Source organism: Suillus subalutaceus (genome assembly GCF_016647625.1).
Source record: "Suillus subalutaceus strain FC151 chromosome Unknown DFJ58scaffold_136, whole genome shotgun sequence".
NCBI lineage: Eukaryota > Fungi > Basidiomycota > Agaricomycetes > Boletales > Suillaceae > Suillus > Suillus subalutaceus.
The window spans coordinates 106,384-125,089 of record NW_024540385.1 but is presented as its reverse complement, the minus strand read 5'-3'; the positions used below and the strand labels follow the sequence as shown (position 1 = coordinate 125,089).

General features: G+C 48.4%; 8 protein-coding genes across 8 annotated transcripts; 4 read left to right on the top strand and 4 right to left on the bottom strand.

Annotated features, from left to right (window-relative positions):
- Positions 1 to 29: 29 nt before the first annotated feature.
- DFJ58DRAFT_810870 (uncharacterized protein) lies at positions 30 to 1,241 on the bottom strand. Its single transcript, XM_041391447.1, has 7 exons — positions 1,067 to 1,241; positions 838 to 1,010; positions 690 to 786; positions 570 to 632; positions 373 to 514; positions 187 to 325; positions 30 to 139 (listed from the first exon to the last, which is right to left on the bottom strand). The coding sequence occupies exons 1-7, from the start codon at positions 1,218 to 1,220 to the stop codon at positions 119 to 121; spliced, it is 789 nt and encodes a 262-aa protein (XP_041239015.1). The 5' UTR covers positions 1,221 to 1,241; the 3' UTR covers positions 30 to 118.
- A 43-nt stretch (positions 1,242 to 1,284) lies between these two features.
- Positions 1,285 to 4,167, bottom strand: DFJ58DRAFT_916783 (uncharacterized protein; the record flags this gene model as incomplete). The annotated part of the gene is made up of 11 exons (XM_041395497.1): positions 1,285 to 1,613; positions 1,669 to 1,886; positions 1,937 to 2,727; positions 2,786 to 2,925; positions 2,973 to 3,061; positions 3,113 to 3,237; positions 3,292 to 3,374; positions 3,425 to 3,501; positions 3,552 to 3,746; positions 3,807 to 4,094; positions 4,120 to 4,167. 11 exons carry the CDS (start codon positions 4,165 to 4,167, stop codon positions 1,439 to 1,441), a joined length of 2,229 nt encoding a protein of 742 aa, XP_041239014.1. The 3' UTR covers positions 1,285 to 1,438.
- Positions 4,168 to 4,569: 402 nt separating this feature from the next.
- On the top strand, positions 4,570 to 9,622 carry DFJ58DRAFT_858356 (CHAT domain-containing protein; the record flags this gene model as incomplete). Its single annotated transcript, XM_041393967.1, has 9 exons — positions 4,570 to 4,718; positions 4,821 to 4,943; positions 4,993 to 5,143; positions 5,218 to 5,335; positions 5,370 to 5,507; positions 5,561 to 6,337; positions 6,434 to 7,299; positions 7,423 to 8,921; positions 9,003 to 9,622. Exons 1-9 carry the CDS (start codon positions 4,583 to 4,585, stop codon positions 9,620 to 9,622), a joined length of 4,428 nt encoding a protein of 1,475 aa, XP_041239013.1. The 5' UTR covers positions 4,570 to 4,582.
- Positions 9,623 to 10,105: 483 nt separating this feature from the next.
- DFJ58DRAFT_810866 (uncharacterized protein) lies at positions 10,106 to 12,484 on the bottom strand. The gene is made up of 10 exons (XM_041391446.1): positions 12,073 to 12,484; positions 11,844 to 12,023; positions 11,779 to 11,787; positions 11,698 to 11,726; positions 11,557 to 11,650; positions 11,454 to 11,506; positions 11,274 to 11,399; positions 10,653 to 11,225; positions 10,577 to 10,593; positions 10,106 to 10,525 (listed from the first exon to the last, which is right to left on the bottom strand). The coding sequence occupies exons 1-10, from the start codon at positions 12,412 to 12,414 to the stop codon at positions 10,203 to 10,205; spliced, it is 1,746 nt and encodes a 581-aa protein (XP_041239012.1). The 5' UTR covers positions 12,415 to 12,484; the 3' UTR covers positions 10,106 to 10,202.
- A 25-nt stretch (positions 12,485 to 12,509) lies between these two features.
- Positions 12,510 to 13,513, top strand: DFJ58DRAFT_810862 (carbohydrate-binding module family 50 protein). Its single transcript, XM_041391445.1, has 4 exons — positions 12,510 to 12,666; positions 12,719 to 12,851; positions 12,907 to 13,010; positions 13,065 to 13,513. The coding sequence occupies exons 1-4, from the start codon at positions 12,640 to 12,642 to the stop codon at positions 13,377 to 13,379; spliced, it is 579 nt and encodes a 192-aa protein (XP_041239011.1). The 5' UTR covers positions 12,510 to 12,639; the 3' UTR covers positions 13,380 to 13,513.
- A 41-nt stretch (positions 13,514 to 13,554) lies between these two features.
- Positions 13,555 to 14,727, top strand: DFJ58DRAFT_708482 (uncharacterized protein). The gene is made up of 6 exons (XM_041383786.1): positions 13,555 to 13,689; positions 13,742 to 13,779; positions 13,829 to 14,019; positions 14,072 to 14,149; positions 14,203 to 14,268; positions 14,320 to 14,727. The coding sequence occupies exons 1-6, from the start codon at positions 13,653 to 13,655 to the stop codon at positions 14,411 to 14,413; spliced, it is 504 nt and encodes a 167-aa protein (XP_041239010.1). The 5' UTR covers positions 13,555 to 13,652; the 3' UTR covers positions 14,414 to 14,727.
- A 186-nt stretch (positions 14,728 to 14,913) lies between these two features.
- On the top strand, positions 14,914 to 16,463 carry DFJ58DRAFT_689278 (Ribokinase-like protein). Its single transcript, XM_041383365.1, has 5 exons — positions 14,914 to 15,164; positions 15,220 to 15,298; positions 15,357 to 15,523; positions 15,576 to 16,188; positions 16,242 to 16,463. Exons 1-5 carry the CDS (start codon positions 15,025 to 15,027, stop codon positions 16,281 to 16,283), a joined length of 1,041 nt encoding a protein of 346 aa, XP_041239009.1. The 5' UTR covers positions 14,914 to 15,024; the 3' UTR covers positions 16,284 to 16,463.
- On the bottom strand, positions 16,464 to 18,419 carry DFJ58DRAFT_810858 (uncharacterized protein). The gene is made up of 9 exons (XM_041391444.1): positions 18,229 to 18,419; positions 17,996 to 18,162; positions 17,900 to 17,933; positions 17,809 to 17,840; positions 17,544 to 17,755; positions 16,909 to 17,496; positions 16,738 to 16,851; positions 16,667 to 16,683; positions 16,464 to 16,600 (listed from the first exon to the last, which is right to left on the bottom strand). Exons 1-9 carry the CDS (start codon positions 18,250 to 18,252, stop codon positions 16,568 to 16,570), a joined length of 1,221 nt encoding a protein of 406 aa, XP_041239008.1. The 5' UTR covers positions 18,253 to 18,419; the 3' UTR covers positions 16,464 to 16,567.
- Positions 18,420 to 18,706: the final 287 nt, after the last annotated feature.

The following is an 18,706-nucleotide window of genomic DNA, read 5'->3' as shown; positions in this document are numbered from 1 at the left end:
TTGAGAGGGCTTGAGGCAGTCATGTCAACAACAGGGGACCACTCTAGAGTTCTGACTCAAGTAACGTCAATTAAAATATGATACAGTATCCCGAAACACGACAATACAAGAAGCAAGTTCACTTCCGGGCGAATGTGATCTGAAACGAAATGAGAGTAGTTCTTAAAGAAAAACGTATCCACAGACCTTGATCTTATTCTCTCCATCAAGCTTGTAGTTGTGAAGAGCATCTTTGGCAATCCCAGCACTGCCTTCATCCATGTATTCCACGAACGCGATATCTTTTTTTGTTGGGATAAGCCGAACCTCGTGGAGGTTTGGGTACCTGAGGAAGTCAAGAACGGCCTCCCAACACGGAGGAGGTTTACATACTGAGAAAAGAGGGCCATAAGCTGGTCCTTGGTAACGCTTTCAGGTAGATTTTGAAGGAAAAGGATCTTGTTGGGAGGCAAGTATTCGTCTGGCATCTGGACATTGGGACGCCTAGCTGCAGGAGCTGCAGCAGCTCCGTCAACTGAAAGGAATGTAATTCAGTGTGCAGCTGGTGAATATGAAGCTGTAGCACAAACTTTCTGCAGCCATCCGCTTAGCCTTGAATTTCTGTTTCAAGGGGTTCGAATATCGCGTACGCCCTGCACAATTCAACTCTTCTTAGCTCCGGGTAACAGACATTTTCAAGAATAACCCACTTTTTTGCTCAGCTCTCTTGGACGTGTGTTGTTCAAGGTTGGCAGCATCCAATCGTTTGACAACAGCATCAGATCGCGTCCGCGCAAACGTAATTTGCTGAGACAATCATGTGAGCGGAGAACAAGCTTGGAACTTAGAAATACATACCATAGGTTTGGAGTAGAGAGGGAAGCCGCGGACTTCCTTCATAGCTTTCTGTGCGATCTCTGGGGATGCAAATGAGACGAATGCTTGCCCCCTCATTCTTAGGTTGCTGTGCGCCACAACATCCAGCACCTCCCCATACGACTTGAACAAGCCTTTTAGTGAAGCCTTGAGCACTATGGAAAGAAGAGAGATCGGTTATGACCAAGCTGTAGTATATTTCGATGCTCACCGTCGATCTTCACCTTCTCATTGAGGTTTTGGATATAAAGGGTCTCGGAAACAATTTCATCCCCCTCTGGTTGAGGCGTCCCATTTTCTTCTAATGTTGGTGTAACATCTTGCATGGAGGTCGGGTCCACTGGGGCTGCCTGTAATGTGGCCATGACTTGATAAGTGCGAGCTTCATCGAACTCGGACTTACAGGGAGTGCTTAGTAATCATTTCGTTAAATTTAATCATAACCACAAGCTCTGCTCTAGTACGTACTACGTGGTATGTGATGCTAATTAATTATTCAAGCTTTTATTGGAGTATGGATGGGTAACCAATTACCCACGAACTCAATCGCAATATCTGCATACTTGGGTTCGCAATAGCGACTTCATGAAAACATATCGCTGAAGCTTCTTTCCCAGTGTGGTACTGGGTGATATTTCAAAGGCGGAGGGTCCACAGCTTTCGGCTTCAGTTTTGCAGAAGGAATAGCTAGAGGAGGCACGTCCAAAGCTTCAGCGAAGTCTTTTCCCACAACTTGGTCGATTGGATTTATCGAATGACTTCGCAGAGTCGATATCAGTCAAGAGAGATACATATACATGGTGAATCACTTACTGATCCTCCAAATGATCCGTCATTCCCTGCACAGTCATTTTCTCCGGTTCTTTAGGCTTGTCATGGCAATGAGTGCACCGCCAAATTTTGCGCGGAGGTGTCGTGGTACTCGCGGCGGCTTCCTGTTGGTCTTGGCGAAGACTTCTAGCCTCCTCGTCCGAAATTTTCTCCCACTTCACAGTGGAGTCACTCCAATGCTTCTTAGCGCAATGCTTGACCTGTTATATTTCGTCAACGCCGTCCTACTTCGGCCCACAGATCAACCTACAGATTCTCGCCACGAACGGGCTATCATAGGTCTCTCTCCATCACAGCGGTTGCCATAGCTGCACTTTAGGCAGACCAGCCTAGGGTCCAGATCATCGAGCTCGGACACTGTTGCCACTCTCCAGTTTAAGTCACATGCACGAAGGATGTTCTTCACGGTTTGGGAGGCCTTCTTGTCGAATTCGAGATCGTCCATGGACCACTTTCGTTGCACAGTACTTCCCGGGTATCCTTGGCCCATTGAAAACGTGTTGGGAAGGTGAAGTTCATCCCATGATCGTCGCCGGATCCGATTGCACCTATGGTGAAGATACTCCGGGAAGTACATGTACCGAGGCGAGTCATTAGGCTCAGGAATGTCTTCGCAAAGCCACACTCTGCACGTAAAGACAGCAACAGCAAGTTTCTCGCATCGAATAGAGAGTCGGTCTTGCCAGTACGGGGGGTGGATTTCAAGCTGCCATAGCAAATCTGGCCGCAAATCATGAATAGCGCAGCGCTTCCAGGTGTCGACTAGTTCAGATAGCTCCTCGCGAACGGGCTGAAAATTTTCCACAGTGATGGTCAGATGAGCAGGCAACTCCACGATATCGCGAACTTGTCGCATCCCCAAAAGATCAGCGGCAGTAGGCATGAGATACTTGTGATACCCTTTCTCCCGTTGCCAGTCACTGTATATCGTTGCGATGAGGCTCTGTCGCTCCCTGATCTGCTGTTTTCTTTCTTGTTGAATGCGGAATTCGCGCATTTGGCTCATGAATTCAACCATTTTGTGTTGGATATTTTGCCAGACTATTCAAAATCAGCGTTAAAGGAACACGAACGATTCAAAGCAAATGAAAAGCCTTACTACGATCGGTCAAGGGCTTTGGCTGCTTGACAAGTGGATGATCTTCAAAATGGGTCAGCTTGTAGATTCGTGCAGTATGCTGATCTGGAAGCTTGTTGACATCTTCCTCCCAGCCAAGTTCGATCAACTTCTTCACGATGCTGTAATTGTTGAGCAGTGAGCGCTATAAACTGGACACAAGACTTACGCGTCATAGCGTAAGCTTCTCAGATGGTCGAGCTCCTCCCATCTGCTCTGTTGTTCGCCCTGTGTCCATTTTGTGCACAGAATTGCATGCTGCATACGCTCAACAAACAAGAATGAGCCTTTTAAAAACAGGAGGCATACCTCCTTGCGAACGAGCACTGCATCTCTCTTTGTTCCTCGAAAGACAGATCTTTCTTCTGGCCCGAGCTTTAACAACTCGTCGACCAATGATTCCCTGTCTGAAATCAGACAGCGGATGTCATTGCCTTGAAAGTGAAATCAAGTAAGGACATGCGCCAGTGAATGGACCGAAAACTAACGATTCTGCGTCATGCTCAATGACAAGCAATGGTGCAATTTTGGTCCATATGCTTTTTTGAACTTATCATCGATAACCTCTGTGCTGAAGCGCCAGTCGGTAAGTCTACTATCATCAAACGAGATGTAGCTTACCGCTCTTTAAAGCATTTTTGGCAGTACCTCACTCGGAGGTTCCAGTCGACATTGCGCACATTTGGTTTGAGACAATTCTAAGTAAAGAGGGTCAAATGCATCCGAGTGCTATGTTTAGAACACTTACGTGACAATGCATGTCGAACGCGAGGCTCGCATGCGCAGGCTCTGACATGTCATCAGCACAAGCAGGCATTCCCTTCACATTGGACCGCGCAGCCATCCACACGGTGGTAGATGAGCGATGCATCAGCATGGCGCGCAGAGACTTGGTAGTGCGTGCGAGATGAAGTAAGTCGAGTGGAAGCAGCCTCCCAAAGATCTAGGCGCGGTGATTATGATTACTATCTCGAATGATCATATGACAAGGGACCTGGTTTACCTCGAATAGGATATCCAAAGGTAATGATATAAGTATTTCGAGACTCTGTTTTGGTGCTCGAGGACGATAGTTCTTGAGGAATTCTGTCGCATCTGCGGTGGTAGTTTTTGTAAAGCGCGTTTTGATTCCACCTCTTGCAAAGACGTGCTCCCACCCATTACTGGCGGTGATTTTGATCTTCTTCGTGACGTGTTCTGATTTTTTCTCTTCACTGTCCAATGTCGACAGCGGAGGACCCAAAAAGATTAGAAAAGGACATCTTGGCGGGGAAAAAATATCGAGCTTGATCTTGGACCAAGACGCGTCCAGTCACGTTTGTGACAAACGCGAAACCGTGACAAGTTTTGAAAATTCCTTCCATGATAGGGGTTTTTGGCTTATAGAAGCGTCACGCTTTGCTGGTGGGCATTGCCCACTACCCACCGTTTGGGGGCACCGCTAGACTAGTGACCCTCCATGAGGCTTTAAAGAGGGGCTGGCTGGTCAACCGGTCAACATTAACAGTCTAGAGCATCATGTACAGCAGTGGTCGCGGCAGTTGCCGCAAACAGTGGCGCAGCATGCCTATGCCCATTAATGGCCCATTTTATGTAAATGAGGTTATGGATAGCTGCGAGTTGCTTCTATCCTGTTATCATAAGCGCTGCAAGCTAGCGTGTGGATATCATGTGAATGCTGTAGTTTCCTCCTTTATAGTCCATTCGGCACAGCACTTTTCATGACCTCCAGCACACATCTTACTCTCAAGTGTTAGTTTGAATCTATCCCTCAGCCATATGTCAAGCTTCGTCCCTGGTCATTTCGGTGAATATCCTCCACCTTTTGGAGAGGAGCTGAGCCACCCAGAACGCCCCCAGGACCAAGGACAGACAAACCTCGTGATCAGTGAAATACTACAAGTTGCTGTTCATAGTATGTGTCATCTATCTTCATTCACCATGTATCGATAATTTCCCAAAGCGATTCTGGCAACACTTTATTTCGTCATTGCTCTGCTGTTTCATTTCTTGACAGACTCTGTGCCAGACCCGCTCAATGATACCCTCCAAGCCTTGGGTGAGGAGCCAAGCCACCCAGGACAACCCCAGGGCCCGGAAGAGACACATATTGTGGGAGTACAACAAGTCGTCATTACTGGTATGTAATATTTACCTTCGCTCAGCTCGTATTGACGATTTTCCTCAAGCCATTCGCGCAACCGATCTCACTCTTGGCCTCCGATGCATCCCCGCTGGCTTCCATGTGGTAATAAAGACTGACAGTGCTGAATGCCAGACGAGCAACAAACCTGTACACATAAATCAGGCTGTCGTCGAATGGAACGGGCCCATACTTCTGTAAGTTGCCCTTAATCTCGTCTTTCTTGCAGGTATTGAGAAAGACTCTAGGCCGCGCAAGACATCTTCTAAAGGTTCGGGTCAGCGTTTATGCCTCATTTGAGTTGGGTCCCATACTCTGTCATGGAGAAGCCCTCCGTACATTCGAGATCTCAGTCGGAGAATTACTGGATCGCAGCAAAAAATCACATCGTCAGTATGGTTTATTGCAAATAATGCGTAACAGATGTTAACGAGTATCATAGCCATAATCTTTCAGCCCAAGCAGGAGGAGGTTGTATCCGCGTGTACTTCACTGTTCATAACACTGGAGCAGCAACTTTTTGATGAAAACAATGCTGCAGTTCTTTGCCCCCTGACTACTGTGAGTGATCAATGCAGTCTGACATTCTGATGCTCAGGGTTTGTAACTTGTAGCTTACATCCCGTGATATGGATGCATTAGCACTAAGGACGGATTCCGGACATCGTCTTCTCGCACGATACCGCAGGACGCAGAACAGTAGGGATCTCTACCAATCCATAAAACACTTTGAACGTGCCTCGGATCTCTGTCCCATGGACCATCCCTACCGCTCTGCAGCACTGTTCAATCTAGCTACCACAAAGTTTGTTAGTTGCCAAGCAGACGGAAGATACCTTGACCTCGACATTCCTATCAATCTGTTTCAAGATGCCCTTAATTTATGTCCCACTGATCATCCAGACCGAACTGTCACCCAGCTCCATCTTGCCATTGCTCTACTCTCTCGCTTCGTGAAACGAGGATGTCAGACGGATGCTGATGCGGCTGAAGAGTTGCTGAGCGAAGTCGTCGATGTCTGCCACGCCGACAGCCACATTTACAGAGCAGCTTTGATTGCAATCAAAACATCCGCTCTACATTCTGCTGGAAGCATTGATGTAAATGATCTTGGGCAGGAGCGGCCCGCCGCATCCATGCTTCCGTTATCGCCGAATCAACTTGCTCATCTAGCAGAGCGGTGTTTGCAGAGAGATGAACCCCATGCCTTAGAAGAAGTGATATCCCTTCATTATGATGCACTGGGATACTACAACACTGGGCATGCTTTGCGAGGGCAATTGCTGGGTAATCTGGGTTTAATGCTGGAAACTCGCTTCAAACATCGAGGCAGTGACGAAGACTTGGACCAGGCTATTGCATTTCACGGGGAAACGCTGGCTTTACACCCGGTCGGTAACACAAATCGGTCCTGGTCATTAAATAACCTTGCAAATCAACTCTACATCCGCTTTTACCACTGAGGCAACGATGAAGACTTGGATCAGGCTATCGCACTTCAGAGAGAAGCGCTAGCTTTGTGCCCTGTGGGTCACACAGATCGGTCCAAGTCATTAAGTAACCTTGCGGTTCAACTCTTCACCCGCTTTGAGCACCGAGGCAACGACGAAGACTTGGATCAGGCTATCACACTTGACAGGGAAGCGCTGGTTTTGCACCCGGTCGGTCACACAGATCGGTCGTTGTCATTAAGTAACCTTGCAAATCAACTCTCCACCCGTTTTCAGCACCGAGGCAACGACGAAGACCTGGATCAGGCTATCACGCTTGACAGTGAAGCACTGGTTTTGCGCCCGATCGGTCACACAAATCGGTCCGAGTCATTACATAACCTCGCAAATCAACTCTCCACTCGCTTTCAGCACCGAGGCAATGACGACGATTTGGATCAGGCTATTGCACTTCAAAGGGAAGTGCTGGCTTTGCGTCCGGTCGGTCACACAGATTGGTCCAGGTCATTAAATAACCTTGTGGCTCAACTCTTCACCTGCTTTGACCACCGAGGCAACGACGAAGACTTGGATCAGGCTATTGCACTTGCCAGGGAAGCATTAGCTTTGTGGCCGGTCGGTCACACAAAATGGCCGTTGTCATTAAATAACCTTGTGATTCAACTCTTCACCCGCTTTGAGCACCGTGGCAACAACGAAGACTTGGATCAGGCTATCGCACTTCACAGAGAAGCGCTGGCTTTGCGCCCGGTCGGTCACACAGATCGGTCGTCGTCATTAGGTAACCTTGCCAGTCATCTCTGCATCCGCTTTGAGCACCGAGGCAACGACAAAGATTTGGATCAGGCTATCGCACTTCAGAGGGAATCGCTGGCTTTGCACCCAGTCGGTCACGCAGATCGGTCCGGGTCATTAAATAACCTTGCGAATCAACTCTCCACTCGCTTTGACCACTGAGGCAACGACGAAGACTTGGATCATGCTATCGCACTTCACAGAGAAGCTCTGGCTTTGCATCCGATCAGTCACACAGATCGGTCCAAGTCATTAAATTCCCTTGCGAATCGGCTCTCCACCCGCTTTTACCACCGAGGCAACGACGACAACTTGGATCAGGCTATCGCACTTCAGAGAGAAGCGCTAGCTTTGTGCCCGGTTGGTCACACAGATCGGTCCTGGTTATTAACCAACCTTGGGAATCGACTCTTCACTCGCCTTGAGCACCGAGGCACCGACAAAGACTTGGATCAGGCTACCACACTTTATAGGGAAGCGCTAGCTTTGTGCCCAGTCGGTCACACAGATCAGTTCAAGGCATTGAATACCCTTTCGAATCAACTCTCCACCCGCTTTGAGCACCGAGGCAACGACAAAGACTTGAACCAGGCTATCGCACTTCAGAGAGAAGCACTGGCTTTGTGCCCGGTTGGTCACACATATCGGTCCGGGTCATTAAGCAACCTTGCACATCAACTCTCCACTCGCTTTGACTGCCGAGGTGATAGAGAAGACCTCAACGAGTCACGAGAGAACCTACACTGTGCATTGACTCTGTTGACACAACATGATCCTTTCCAAGTAAATGTCCATGTTTCACTCGCTATCATCTATCTATCGTTCCATCGTTCAGGGCTTGACAGCACCGGCGCGGGCAAAGACTCCGACAGTCTGAATGCTGCCATGCATCATTTCAAGGCAGCAGTAAATGTTGTCTCTGCAGGTTTGGTGGCTCACCTGCAAGCTAGTCTGCGCTGGGTTAATTATGCTCGTCAATATTTACATGATACTGAACTGGAGGCTCATGCAACTTCCATGCAACTTCTGGACACTCACATGACCACGACAGCTTCAGCATCGTCTCGTCACAATATCATGAAGGACTTCCCAAGTACCCTTGCCATGGATGCTGCATCGTGTGCTCTTGGTCGTGGTGATGTGTGTCGCGCCGTTGAGTTGTTGGAACAAGGCAGGACTATCATCTGGACCCAGATGACACGACTCCGCACGCCTCTTGACAGCTTCCAGACACGCGGCGATCACGCAGCGGCCCTGATGAAGAAATTCAGAGACCTCAGCTCCCTCCTCAATAAACCTCCTGCGAACTATCCAGAAGCAAACCCAAGGGTCGATGTAGAAGCAGAAGAAACCAGGTACAGACATTTAGTGAAGGACTGGAATAGAACTGTAGAAGACATCCGGAAGATCGAAAGTTTCTCTCGCTTCCTCCTTCCCCCCTTATTCTCCGATCTTCAAGATGCGGCTCGTGATGGGCCTATCATCGTGCTCATCGCAAGCAAGTCGTCCTGCGATGCCATTATTATCCCGCACAAGCAACCTCCGACTAGCATTCAACTTCCTATCAACTGGTTGAAACTCATTAAGTTGGTGGTCGCAGTCCAGGAGGCAATTAATAAAGAGGCCGGTCCTAAAAGGAACCAATCAGCACTGATAAAAGTATTGAGGAAGTTGTGGGACAATGTCGTCCGCCCGGTGGTCGAGAATCTGGGCAGATTTGCACAACAAGGTTCCTGAATATGGTGGTGCCCGACGTCTCTCTTCAATTTCTTGCCGTTGCACGCTGCTGGCGAATACAGGGCAAATGGAGAGTCCCTTTCGCAGCAATATATCTCTTCATACACGCCATTGCTTACCGCATTGATGAAGGCTCACAGAAGTCACGACAGGTCACCGTCGGTGTCCTTCGCTGCCATTGGTCAGAATCTCCCCGCCGGTCATTCATCCACTTTGGATGGTGTGGAGCCTGAGCTGGAATTGGTGCAGAGTCTTTTGCCCCCTCCCCCAACTGTTTCCTTCACCAAGATAATGAGCATTGATGCAACGAAACGGAGGGCGCTGCGTGCATTGCAAGATAATACTTGGCTCCATTTTGCGTGTCACGGGACACAAAAATATGACGAACCCTTCAAGTCGGCCTTTCTTATGCGCGACCACCCCCTTTCACTCCTTGATATCACCCAAATGGATCTCTCTCGGCATCAATTTGCATTCCTTTCTGCCTGTGAAACCGCAGTTGGTGACTTCAGTACGCCCGACGAAGTGATACACCTAGCGGCTGGCCTGCAATTTGCTGGGGTTAACAGCGTCGTTGGGACATTATGGAATGTCAACGATAGTACTGTGCAGTGCTTAGTCGCGGCATTCTACAAAAACTTGTGCGGGGATGGCACAATGAATTCCAAACGAGCTGCGCGAGCGCTGCACTGAGCGGTCCAGTCGTTGGCTTGCGATAAGGACATGCCCTTAGACCAGCGCATAGTATTCATGCATATTGGCATATGATCAATTTCGTGCATACTCTCAGCTTGTTAATTAATGCGTTAATCTGACGACTTCGCAAGTATCCAGCCGTGGTTACGTGCAGCCTGTTGCCAAGGACTTCGACATTCCACTGATCTAGCATATGTATAACATGGAGAAGACACAATTTATGATAGATGTAGTGTATATACCAGAAAATTGGAAATGACCGTCCGTCCCGTTCGTTGACGTGATAGTCGAGTGTCTGAATTGCGCTAGTTAAGTACTAGCTTCTCTGCTCAAGTGGTCGTTGTATGACAAGGTACTGTGGTGATGCAATATTCATGTGCGCTTATAAGTATCACTTTTGCTATGGTGCGGTTCACTTATGTACCAACCTCGAGCAGAATCAGCAGCTGGCTTTATATCGATGAAGAAATGCATAACAACATCGCGATGGGCCACGCAGATATCCCACATCGAAGGCACTGGACGTCTTTGCAGCGGAAATTCAATTAGACATTTTGTTTCTGGAAATAGACCATGACTACTTCGCACCCTGCTCATCATACTCATACCTGCCATACACCGGCTTCCACTGCTTGCCTTCTGCCTTGGTTCTCACCTCCTCTCTGCTCCAGCTAACTCCTTGGATACCCTCGTCAAATGCCTGTTCTGCTACTGCTATTGCAACCTCAAGATTGGCTGCCGGAGCATCTTGGAAGTCAGGTAACAAGCCGCTGTCTGGGTCTTTGAGTGCAGGAGAGAGAGCAGCAAGACGTTGTGCGCCTGCGATGATCATCCCGTCAGTCATTTGCCTGGATTGCGACAGCATGGAACCAAATCCAAGTCCAGGATAGATAAGAGCATCTGAAAGCAGCAGTGGTCAGTATGCACAAACAGGGTATTGAACGAGCTTACTGTTGCATTCAGCGATGCTGCAAGTTGCAAATCAGCTTGTGCAATGTGCATGATACTCATGAAATGACAAGCTTACACATAGTCTTTGCCGTTCGGCATCTTAGCTGGTGGGAACGGGCTTCCCGTGGCTAGCAGGGCCATCCCTTCTGTCCAGTCATTCGCGTCCTTCGGATCAACTTCCACCAGGTTGCTAGGGTTGCTGAGAGGGAAAATGATAGGTCTCTCGCAACCGTCCTTCATTGTCCTCACGACGCGCTCGGTGAAAGCGCCACCTTTCGTCGAACATCCTATCAAAACTGTCGGCCGTACTTTCCTGACAACCTCCAGAAGCTCAACCTCTCCTGTGTCATTAGTCGGAACATCGCTCCATTCTTCATCAGGCCGCACAAATTCTTGTAGTGCAGGGCGTATCTTGTTAGGGCCAAGGGACTGCTTGATGAGACCAAAGCGATCAACGAGGTAGAGCTTCTTGTTGGCTTCCTCACGAGACACGCCGTCTGTGAGTATGATTGCATCCCGAACTTGTTTTGCAATACCAAGGCCCGCAGAACCCGCTCCGAAGATGACATAGCGTTGATCCGCCAGCTTCGATTTGGTCACCCCGATGGCGGCCATCAAGGCGGCCAGTGTAACCGCACCAGTTCCTTGGCTACAATACGTTAGTATCAATTGAAGCATGGATGACGGGTAGCCATACATATCATCATTGAAAACAGAATGTTCATTCCGGTACAGCTCAAGAAGTCGCTGAGCGTTGGTAACTCCAAAGTCTTCGAAGTGCAGCAGGCAGTGTGGATGATGTTTGCGGATCAGCTGGACAAACCTATGAGGGTATTGCAAGTCTATGAGGCGGGACCAGGGGGCACGTCAAACTTACTTGTCGATGAATTTATCGTACTCATCACCCCGGACCCTTCTTGAAGGCCATCCCTGAATTTGTCTGATGAGTGAATGATAACGGTGATTTAAAAGTCACGCACAACATAGAGCTGATCGCTCAAGAGCCTTTCATTGTCAGTGCCGACATCAAGGGTCACACTGAGCGCTTTCGCCGGGTTAATCCCACCCAATAACCTGTCACCACATGAAGTGAGAATAAGTCAAGGGCAAGGCGAACGCACGTGTATATCGCAGATTTGGCAGATGATATCTGGAACATCTGTTCAACAACGCCCTCTCGTGAGATATAAATGGATTCCCACCCCGATTCCCTATGACGTCAGGCGGTGGTAAGAGCTGCAAGGTAGAGTAACGGAAATGCACCTACTCCAACACCTTGGTCACCGATGCCTAGGATGGCTTCTGCATCTGTACAGACTATCAACTCGATATCTTTGCCACGGGTTTGCTCCAGGAAATCTTCCTCCATGGAGTCTTGGTTCGGGAATGTGAGAAATAACCCCTCGCTGCGACGAAAAAGATGAGAGTAGTTTTCAATCGCTTCTGCCTGCAATACAGTCAATCACTTGAGTATCCGAGACAGGACTAGAACTCACTTCGGTAGGCGTGTATATGATAGAAGTCAACTCCTTGAGATGCCTGGATAGCAAGGAATAGTAAAGAACCCAGTTTTGCTCTTTGAGGCTCTGCAAGAATGAGTTCTTTTGTATGGGGGATCCACGAGAGCTCAGCTGATCATAGGCTCTATCGCACTGTTCTTCGATGGTGTTGACGCGATAAGGAAGTCTGCCCGTTAGACCAAAATCATTACGCTCCTGTTTCGTGAAGGCCGTCCCCTTGTTCCAACGAGGTGAAGTGAGCAATGTCTCCCCGCGTAAGGCGACTTTGAATATGAGTTCTGAGTACATTGGAAATATAGTCTTCGCCAACTTTTGCATCTAGTGCGGCTGAGTTGGACTCCACAACCCCTAGCGGCACTACTAGCCACGTCGTAAAGTGGCAGTGACGGTTATTCGGCTTTCTCCGCGGCATTGTATTGCTTGTGAAAGCGCCAACTCATCTTCAGCTTCAGTCTCCATTTCAATCCTAATTGTGAAGGAGTTCTTTGTTTTGTGAAAACAGAACTTATCCACTGAGTTGGCCTTTTGTGTGCCACGAACACTATGGGGCGCTGGACGCAGTATGACGAAGTACTACTCTACTTTTGACTTTGTCCTCGACAAGCTAACCCAGCGTTTTTAGGATGATTACAGGCTTCCAGAAGGCATGAAGCGAATTGGTTACGACGCCGACAGTGAGCGGTATTATTTCCGCGACCGTGAAGGATCGGTGTACAAAGGACCGGAGGGCTCTGAATTCGGAGAGCTTACGCTAGGTATTAAGCTTTGGACGCTGTTTTGTTAGCACTCATATCTCACACCTACACGCAGTGTCTGAAATACCTTCTTCCATCCCTCAAGAGGTAGACGAAGACAGTGACCTGGAAGCTGCTCCTACCGGCACTAACGGTTATCGCATGTTAGCCCTGGATGAGGTAAGTTCTCACCGTCACTGTCACTGCCCGCGCCCTATCTCAATTTGGCTGTAGAATGGTACCCGGTACAATCCCCGGGGAGGAGCATATCGTACACTTTTCCCATTCTTTCTCATTATCGCTGTCGTCTTATTATTGGTCTGGCGTCTCGTCCTGTTACCCACACGCATTGCCCCTGTTCCATGCCCTTCAACGACCCTCTCCTATATCGTGCAACCTGGAGACACTTGTTGGGATATTGCCAACGACCACAATTCCTCCGTAGACAAACTCCTCATTGTCAACCCCAAAGTGAACTGCGACAAGCTCATGCCTGGTGACCGCGTTTGCGTGCCAGACGAAGGGATGTCCATTAGTGTCCGTTTCTAGTGACTTTTTATTTCAAAATATACTCCACGCAGCATATAGCTAGTCTCATTTGTATTTTATTGCTCATGCATATGCCGGACATTTGGATATCGCCTTTCGTATGCAATAACAGTTTAGATGACGTCAGAACCGAATTTGGTAACGCAGCGGCACAGCCGCTATATGCTTCTATCCAACTGTCTCCACTGGTCTCCATCAAAACTGCGGTTTCTTTCTGCTTGCTTTCATCCTTTCACGAACTATCACGAACATTAACCAAACAAGTCTTGCACAATGGCTTTTGATGCCCATATGCGAAGGGGACACCCTAGTAAGTCTCCGTTGTCTGTTTTATTCAGTTCGACTGACTTGCTGGATTTCAGTTGTATTTTCGTTGATCATCTTGTTCAGTATCATCGAGGTATGTGCACATTTTATGACAATGGTAAAATAATAAACCCCTGTGGTAGCTCGCAATCTCAGCCTGGCTCACATCACGTTTTAATGCCCACAACAACTACTTCAGTCTCACAGAACGAGACAGCACACGTTTTCTACTGTTCACTTCAATATGGACGATCGTGTTATCTGGTGCCTACATGTTTTTCTTCTTTTCTCTTTCAGGCCATGTTTTGAGTAGTGTGGCTTCTCATATCCTCTTGTAAGTCAGCCGCCTTTGCTTTGGACAGTAGAACTTGCTGACAAACTCATAGCCTGTTTCTGACATGGGTCTTCTGGACCGCGGGCGCTGCAAGTATAACCTCAGCTCTCGGTGGAGGGCTGAACTGCAAGTTGGTACATCTTCTTGCTAAATTCTCTCATTTCTCACGTCCTATCTCCTTAGTACCGAGTTCGTGTTCGTGTACTGCGGACAACTTAACGCGCTAGAAGGTTTTGCTTGGGTTATTTGGTATGTGTTATTGATATATGTTTATTGCTTCTTTGTTCATATTCTTGCTAGGATTCTTGTAACTTTCGCAATCCTTGTTGTGCTCATACGTGGCATTTTCGCGGCACGTCGAGGTGATGGAATGCGCGGGCCACTGATTGTATGAGCGTGCAGATTGTCCTTACTTAGTGCTTAGGTCGCCCCGCGCGGAAAACATCATCTTTAGCTTCTTCCAAATTGTTCTTCATTCTACAGACAATGCGCTACACCTGTTGTGTTACCTGAATTGTTCCATCTGCGCCATGCCTTGTCGTGATTGATTACTGACATATATATAGCTAGCTTATGTCCAGTGTCACCCATTCCTCCGATTCCCATATGTGTTCCAATATATCACTTTGTACAGACGCTCCCGCTCCTCTGATGTTGTTCCCGCGCACTGTTAATTCGGTTTGAGTAATACAAGTGTCATACTCGGTTTTCGGTTGCATGATATTGTTTTTAAAGGTTTCATATCTGCAACTTGGAGATGATCGCACAGAAAGTATTATTGGCAACCACTTGATCAACTTCATGCTAGATCCTATAGCTATAGATAGGCTACGATTTGTATGCCCAGAACCATTGGCAATTTATCAATGAAATTTTATGCTCGGTACAGCAGTTGACGTTGGCATGGAAATTTATCTGTATCATCACATGAGTGTCGGCTAGATATCGATCTTTTGGCGTCTTGTTCTCACTAAAGTTCACATCGTCTGTTAATCTCATACCACCATGGCCTCTCAGACGTACCAACTCTTTTGCATAGGTAACCCCCTCCTCGACGTGCAGGTTACCAACGGCGAGGAGCTGCTCAAGAAGTACGATCTGAAGGCCAACGATGCCATCCTTGCGGAGGAGAAGCACATGTCAATGTGAGTGTCCGATAACGGTTCTCTACATCAAACATTCATCGTCGACTGCCCACAGCTACGAGGAGATCGTGAAGAACTACAAGGTCACATACGTTGCTGGCGGTGCTTCTCAAAACGCTGCCCGGGGAGCTGCGGTGAAGTCTTTATGTTCTGTAATCAGGCCTCAGGTTTCAGATAGTGACACTCCCACAGTATGTCCTTCCCCCCAATTCAGTGGTTTACACCGGCTGCGTGGGAGATGATGGCCTGGCAGAGCAACTGCGGGCCGCAAACAAGCGTGAGGGCCTGCAGGAGGTCTACCTCGTCAAGCCAGGCGAAAAGACGGGAGCATGTGCTGTCGTCCTCACCGGGCACCACCGGTAAGGCTATCATCGTGGAATTTGTAGCATTGAACTCATTCGGTAATATTAGCTCCCTGGTCACGACCCTCCGAGCAGCTGAGATGTTCGAACAATCACATCTCTCTTCCCCCGTTGTTGCTCCCTTGGTGGACGCAGCAAATGTCTTCTACGTAGAAGGCTTTTTCCTGACGCACGGCGCGTCCATTGTGCTCGAGCTCAGCAAAAAGGCATCCGCCGCTTCCAAGACATTCGTCATGAACTTCTCGGCACCTTTCATCCCGCAGTTCTTCGGCACCCAACTGCAGTCCATCCTCCCCTACTGCGACATCATCATCGGCAACGAGACCGAAGCTGAGGCATACGCAGCTGCAAACGGTCTGCCAGACACCAAGGACCTTGCTGCGATTGCCAAGGCTGTTGCGACTTCCCCTAAATCGAACACATCTCGCCCACGTGTCGTGGTCTTCACGCACGGCGCTGAGTCCACTATCTTGGTATCATCCGCCGAGCCTGACAGTCCTAAGGTCTTCAAAGTCAGCGCCATCGACGACAAGCTGATCGTCGACACCAACGGCGCTGGTGATGCGTTCGCGGGTGGTTTCCTCGGCGCTTACGTCGCTGGTAAGAGCTTTGATGAGTGTGTCGAGGTTGGACACAAGATGGGCGCCATGTGTGTCCAGCTTGTAAGTCAATGCTTTTTTGATATCAGGACACTCGCTGATTATGAATCCATTAGGTTGGTCCCCAATTCCGGTGGCCCAAGGTCTCCGTTCTTTAGACACGTTGAACTATCTTATACACTTCCTGAATCCTTACATATATCACGCTTTCAACAGCGAAATTGTTGTATCCCTACACACACCGATGTTCTTCATCATTCGCTTTCCACAAGCATGTAGCAACTGATATTTCGAATCTATGATTTCGATGATAATTAAGACTAAAGTTTTACAAAAAGCTCCAATGTTATGCACGGAAGACAGGCTATGTATGCGTGAGTACAGTAAGGTAATGCATGTGAAGAATAGCGAGGAATATCATCAATAATCTAGAGTATGACTGTTATAGCGATGGGGGTGGGGATGCGAGAGATTCCTGGTTCAGTAGGTCCAGCATCAGATCATACACATTAGGTTCTACAGCAGTCATCACATTACCCACCTGAGTCAACAGCTCGGCTTTGCGGATACACATAAGCATCAACTTTCGAATCGCAAAAGAATAAAACGAACCTGGATTCAGCATAGGCTCTCCATCTTCTGTGAGCATGTGTTCCATCTCAGGTGGACGCTCGAAAGTGTGAGTATGGGGTGGTGATTGGGCAGCATAAAATAGTTCAGGTGATTCTATATCGTGGCTGGACGTGAGTTCTGTTGACAATTCGTTTCGTTCATCGATACTACCTCCAGTAGAAGCTGAGCTAGAAGGGTGTGATACCGATCGAGGGTCCACATGGCTGGGTGAATGTATGTTATCCGGTGCATGCGATGGCTCTCTTTCTGTCGACGACAAGGCGACTTCTACGGCGGTTTGATTGACCTTGAAAGATACCTTGTGATTTGTAGTTGGTGACACTGGTGAGATGTCTAGTGAAGGGTCGATGACAGGAGATCTTGCTTCATTCTCATGGAAGTTTCCTGCTCCCGACGCAGAGGGGTCGCCGCCATTGTGCATACTCGTCCTGGTAGGACTACTAGTACTCGATGAGTCGTCACAGGATGAGGGAGAATGCGGCTGGACACCGTTTTGCAGATGTGACATGAGTTCAGAGGGTGGTGGGCCTGGTGACGGGTGAGGCATTCCGCGATAGTATGAATAGTAGGCAGGATGCGGATAGCCCATGGGCGGCATGGGCGGCGGTTGCGACCCGTCAGGAATCCAGGCGCCTTGCGGCCATGTTGCCTGATGTAATCGAGCCGATGATGTCGGGAGTCCAATGTTGGGGGGATATTGACCTTCAACGATTACTCCAAGGGGAGGTGGCATGTATGCTGTCACAATTGAGAGGGTGAAGTAGGTTGAGAACAAATGTACCTACCACCTGCAGGCATAGTATGTTGACGATAATAACTGTGTGGGACTTGCGAACCGCCAAGGACACCGAGAGGGGGTGGAGCATCGGTTGGATTCTCTGCGCCTTTCGATGACGGAGATGGACTTCGGCTGTGAGATTGCGACCCAGATGCCCTAGGCTCGGTGCTACCTTTCTTCTTCTCGACCTCCGTGGGTTCGATGATTACACCGTTGTGTCTGTATGTAACCCCAATCAGATAAATTAGTTGACACTCAACATATGACCATGCCTCGACTTCTGATGCCTCCGTAGTGCATCAGTCTGCAAGATTCACGTATTAATTGCATCATATAAATGAAAATGATCAGAGAATAACGTACTCGTGTAAACGTAGCATCACATTGCGGACATGCACTACAGGGGCAGAGTCACGTCAGAACCGGTCTCGTATTATGCATGCTTGATTAAGCACTCACAATCCTGGCACGGAGTGTAATTTGGTAGTTCGCTGGTGCCGTTTCAGATCGGCCTCCCGAGCAAACTGCTTGTTGCAACCATCGATTTTGCATGGCCATACTCCAGTCTCTGTCACCTTTTTCTTCTGAGTCGTCTTTCTCTTCTGAGATTCTTTTTTCTGTTCCGGCTATAGTTCAGCCACAATAAATTCAGGTGGCTGATAAGCACAATTCAATCCGCGAGTACTACGCACTGTCTGTTTTGCTTGTCGAACCATCTTTGATGGTACGCTGCACTAGATCAACTGTTCAGACTCAAGATAATCCTGATTTTTTTTGTTCAGAATTTATTGGGGTTGGATTGCCTTGTCAATATGCGTTGTGGCTAAACTTGTGGCTGACGTCCGTGCGGCGGCGGGGGAATTTGGGCGATGGCAGACTGTGGCAGAAGGCGTCCGCGACTCGTGGCATTAGCACGGATGATTATGTCATCTTTCTAATTTAGGTAACTCTTCAAGTTCGTTCATTTAAATGCAATAACAACGTCGCCGGGCAGAAATACGTTGTAACTGAGCGGTGGCATAGGAATGAAGAAATAGGGATGATTAAAAAAATGCAACAATAACATGGCCGAAAATATAAACCTATATGGACAAATACAATATACTGTTCCAGTGGAATCTTTTTCCGCAGCGACTTCATAGCCTTGTGTACCTCTACCGTAACGCGTGC

What these genes read in the sequence shown, in the direction of transcription:
- DFJ58DRAFT_810858 (XM_041391444.1), bottom strand. Translation starts at nt 18,252, where the DNA reads ATGGTTCGACAAGCAAAACAGACA. An exon ending in TTACACTCCGTGCCAGGATT is followed by an intron (nt 17,934 to 17,995) that starts GTGAGTGCTTAA and finishes CTGCCCCTGTAG; the next exon opens with TGCATGTCCGCAATGTGATG. An exon ending in TAGCTCAGCTTCTACTGGAG is followed by an intron (nt 16,852 to 16,908) that starts GTAGTATCGATG and finishes GCCACGATATAG; the next exon opens with AATCACCTGAACTATTTTAT.
- DFJ58DRAFT_810870 (XM_041391447.1), bottom strand. Translation starts at nt 1,220, where the DNA reads ATGGCCACATTACAGGCAGCCCCAGTGGACCCGACCTCCATGCAAGAT. An exon ending in CTTATGGCCCTCTTTTCTCA is followed by an intron (nt 326 to 372) that starts GTATGTAAACCT and finishes TGACTTCCTCAG; the next exon opens with GTACCCAAACCTCCACGAGG. An exon ending in ATGGAGAGAATAAGATCAAG is followed by an intron (nt 140 to 186) that starts GTCTGTGGATAC and finishes ATTTCGTTTCAG; the next exon opens with ATCACATTCGCCCGGAAGTG.
- DFJ58DRAFT_810862 (XM_041391445.1), top strand. Translation starts at nt 12,640, where the DNA reads ATGGGGCGCTGGACGCAGTATGACGAA. An exon ending in GCTGGACGCAGTATGACGAA is followed by an intron (nt 12,667 to 12,718) that starts GTACTACTCTAC and finishes CAGCGTTTTTAG; the next exon opens with GATGATTACAGGCTTCCAGA. An exon ending in GCATGTTAGCCCTGGATGAG is followed by an intron (nt 13,011 to 13,064) that starts GTAAGTTCTCAC and finishes ATTTGGCTGTAG; the next exon opens with AATGGTACCCGGTACAATCC.
- DFJ58DRAFT_810866 (XM_041391446.1), bottom strand. Translation starts at nt 12,414, where the DNA reads ATGCAAAAGTTGGCGAAGACTATATTTCCAATGTACTCAGAACTCATA. An exon ending in TGAGCGATCAGCTCTATGTT is followed by an intron (nt 11,507 to 11,556) that starts GTGCGTGACTTT and finishes AGACAAATTCAG; the next exon opens with GGATGGCCTTCAAGAAGGGT. An exon ending in TACGATAAATTCATCGACAA is followed by an intron (nt 11,400 to 11,453) that starts GTAAGTTTGACG and finishes ATACCCTCATAG; the next exon opens with GTTTGTCCAGCTGATCCGCA.
- DFJ58DRAFT_708482 (XM_041383786.1), top strand. Translation starts at nt 13,653, where the DNA reads ATGGCTTTTGATGCCCATATGCGAAGGGGACACCCTA. An exon ending in TCTTGTTCAGTATCATCGAG is followed by an intron (nt 13,780 to 13,828) that starts GTATGTGCACAT and finishes CCCCTGTGGTAG; the next exon opens with CTCGCAATCTCAGCCTGGCT. An exon ending in GTGGCTTCTCATATCCTCTT is followed by an intron (nt 14,020 to 14,071) that starts GTAAGTCAGCCG and finishes ACAAACTCATAG; the next exon opens with CCTGTTTCTGACATGGGTCT.
- DFJ58DRAFT_689278 (XM_041383365.1), top strand. Translation starts at nt 15,025, where the DNA reads ATGGCCTCTCAGACGTACCAACTCTTTTGCATAGGTAACCCCCTCCTC. An exon ending in GAGGAGAAGCACATGTCAAT is followed by an intron (nt 15,165 to 15,219) that starts GTGAGTGTCCGA and finishes GACTGCCCACAG; the next exon opens with CTACGAGGAGATCGTGAAGA. An exon ending in GTCCTCACCGGGCACCACCG is followed by an intron (nt 15,524 to 15,575) that starts GTAAGGCTATCA and finishes CGGTAATATTAG; the next exon opens with CTCCCTGGTCACGACCCTCC.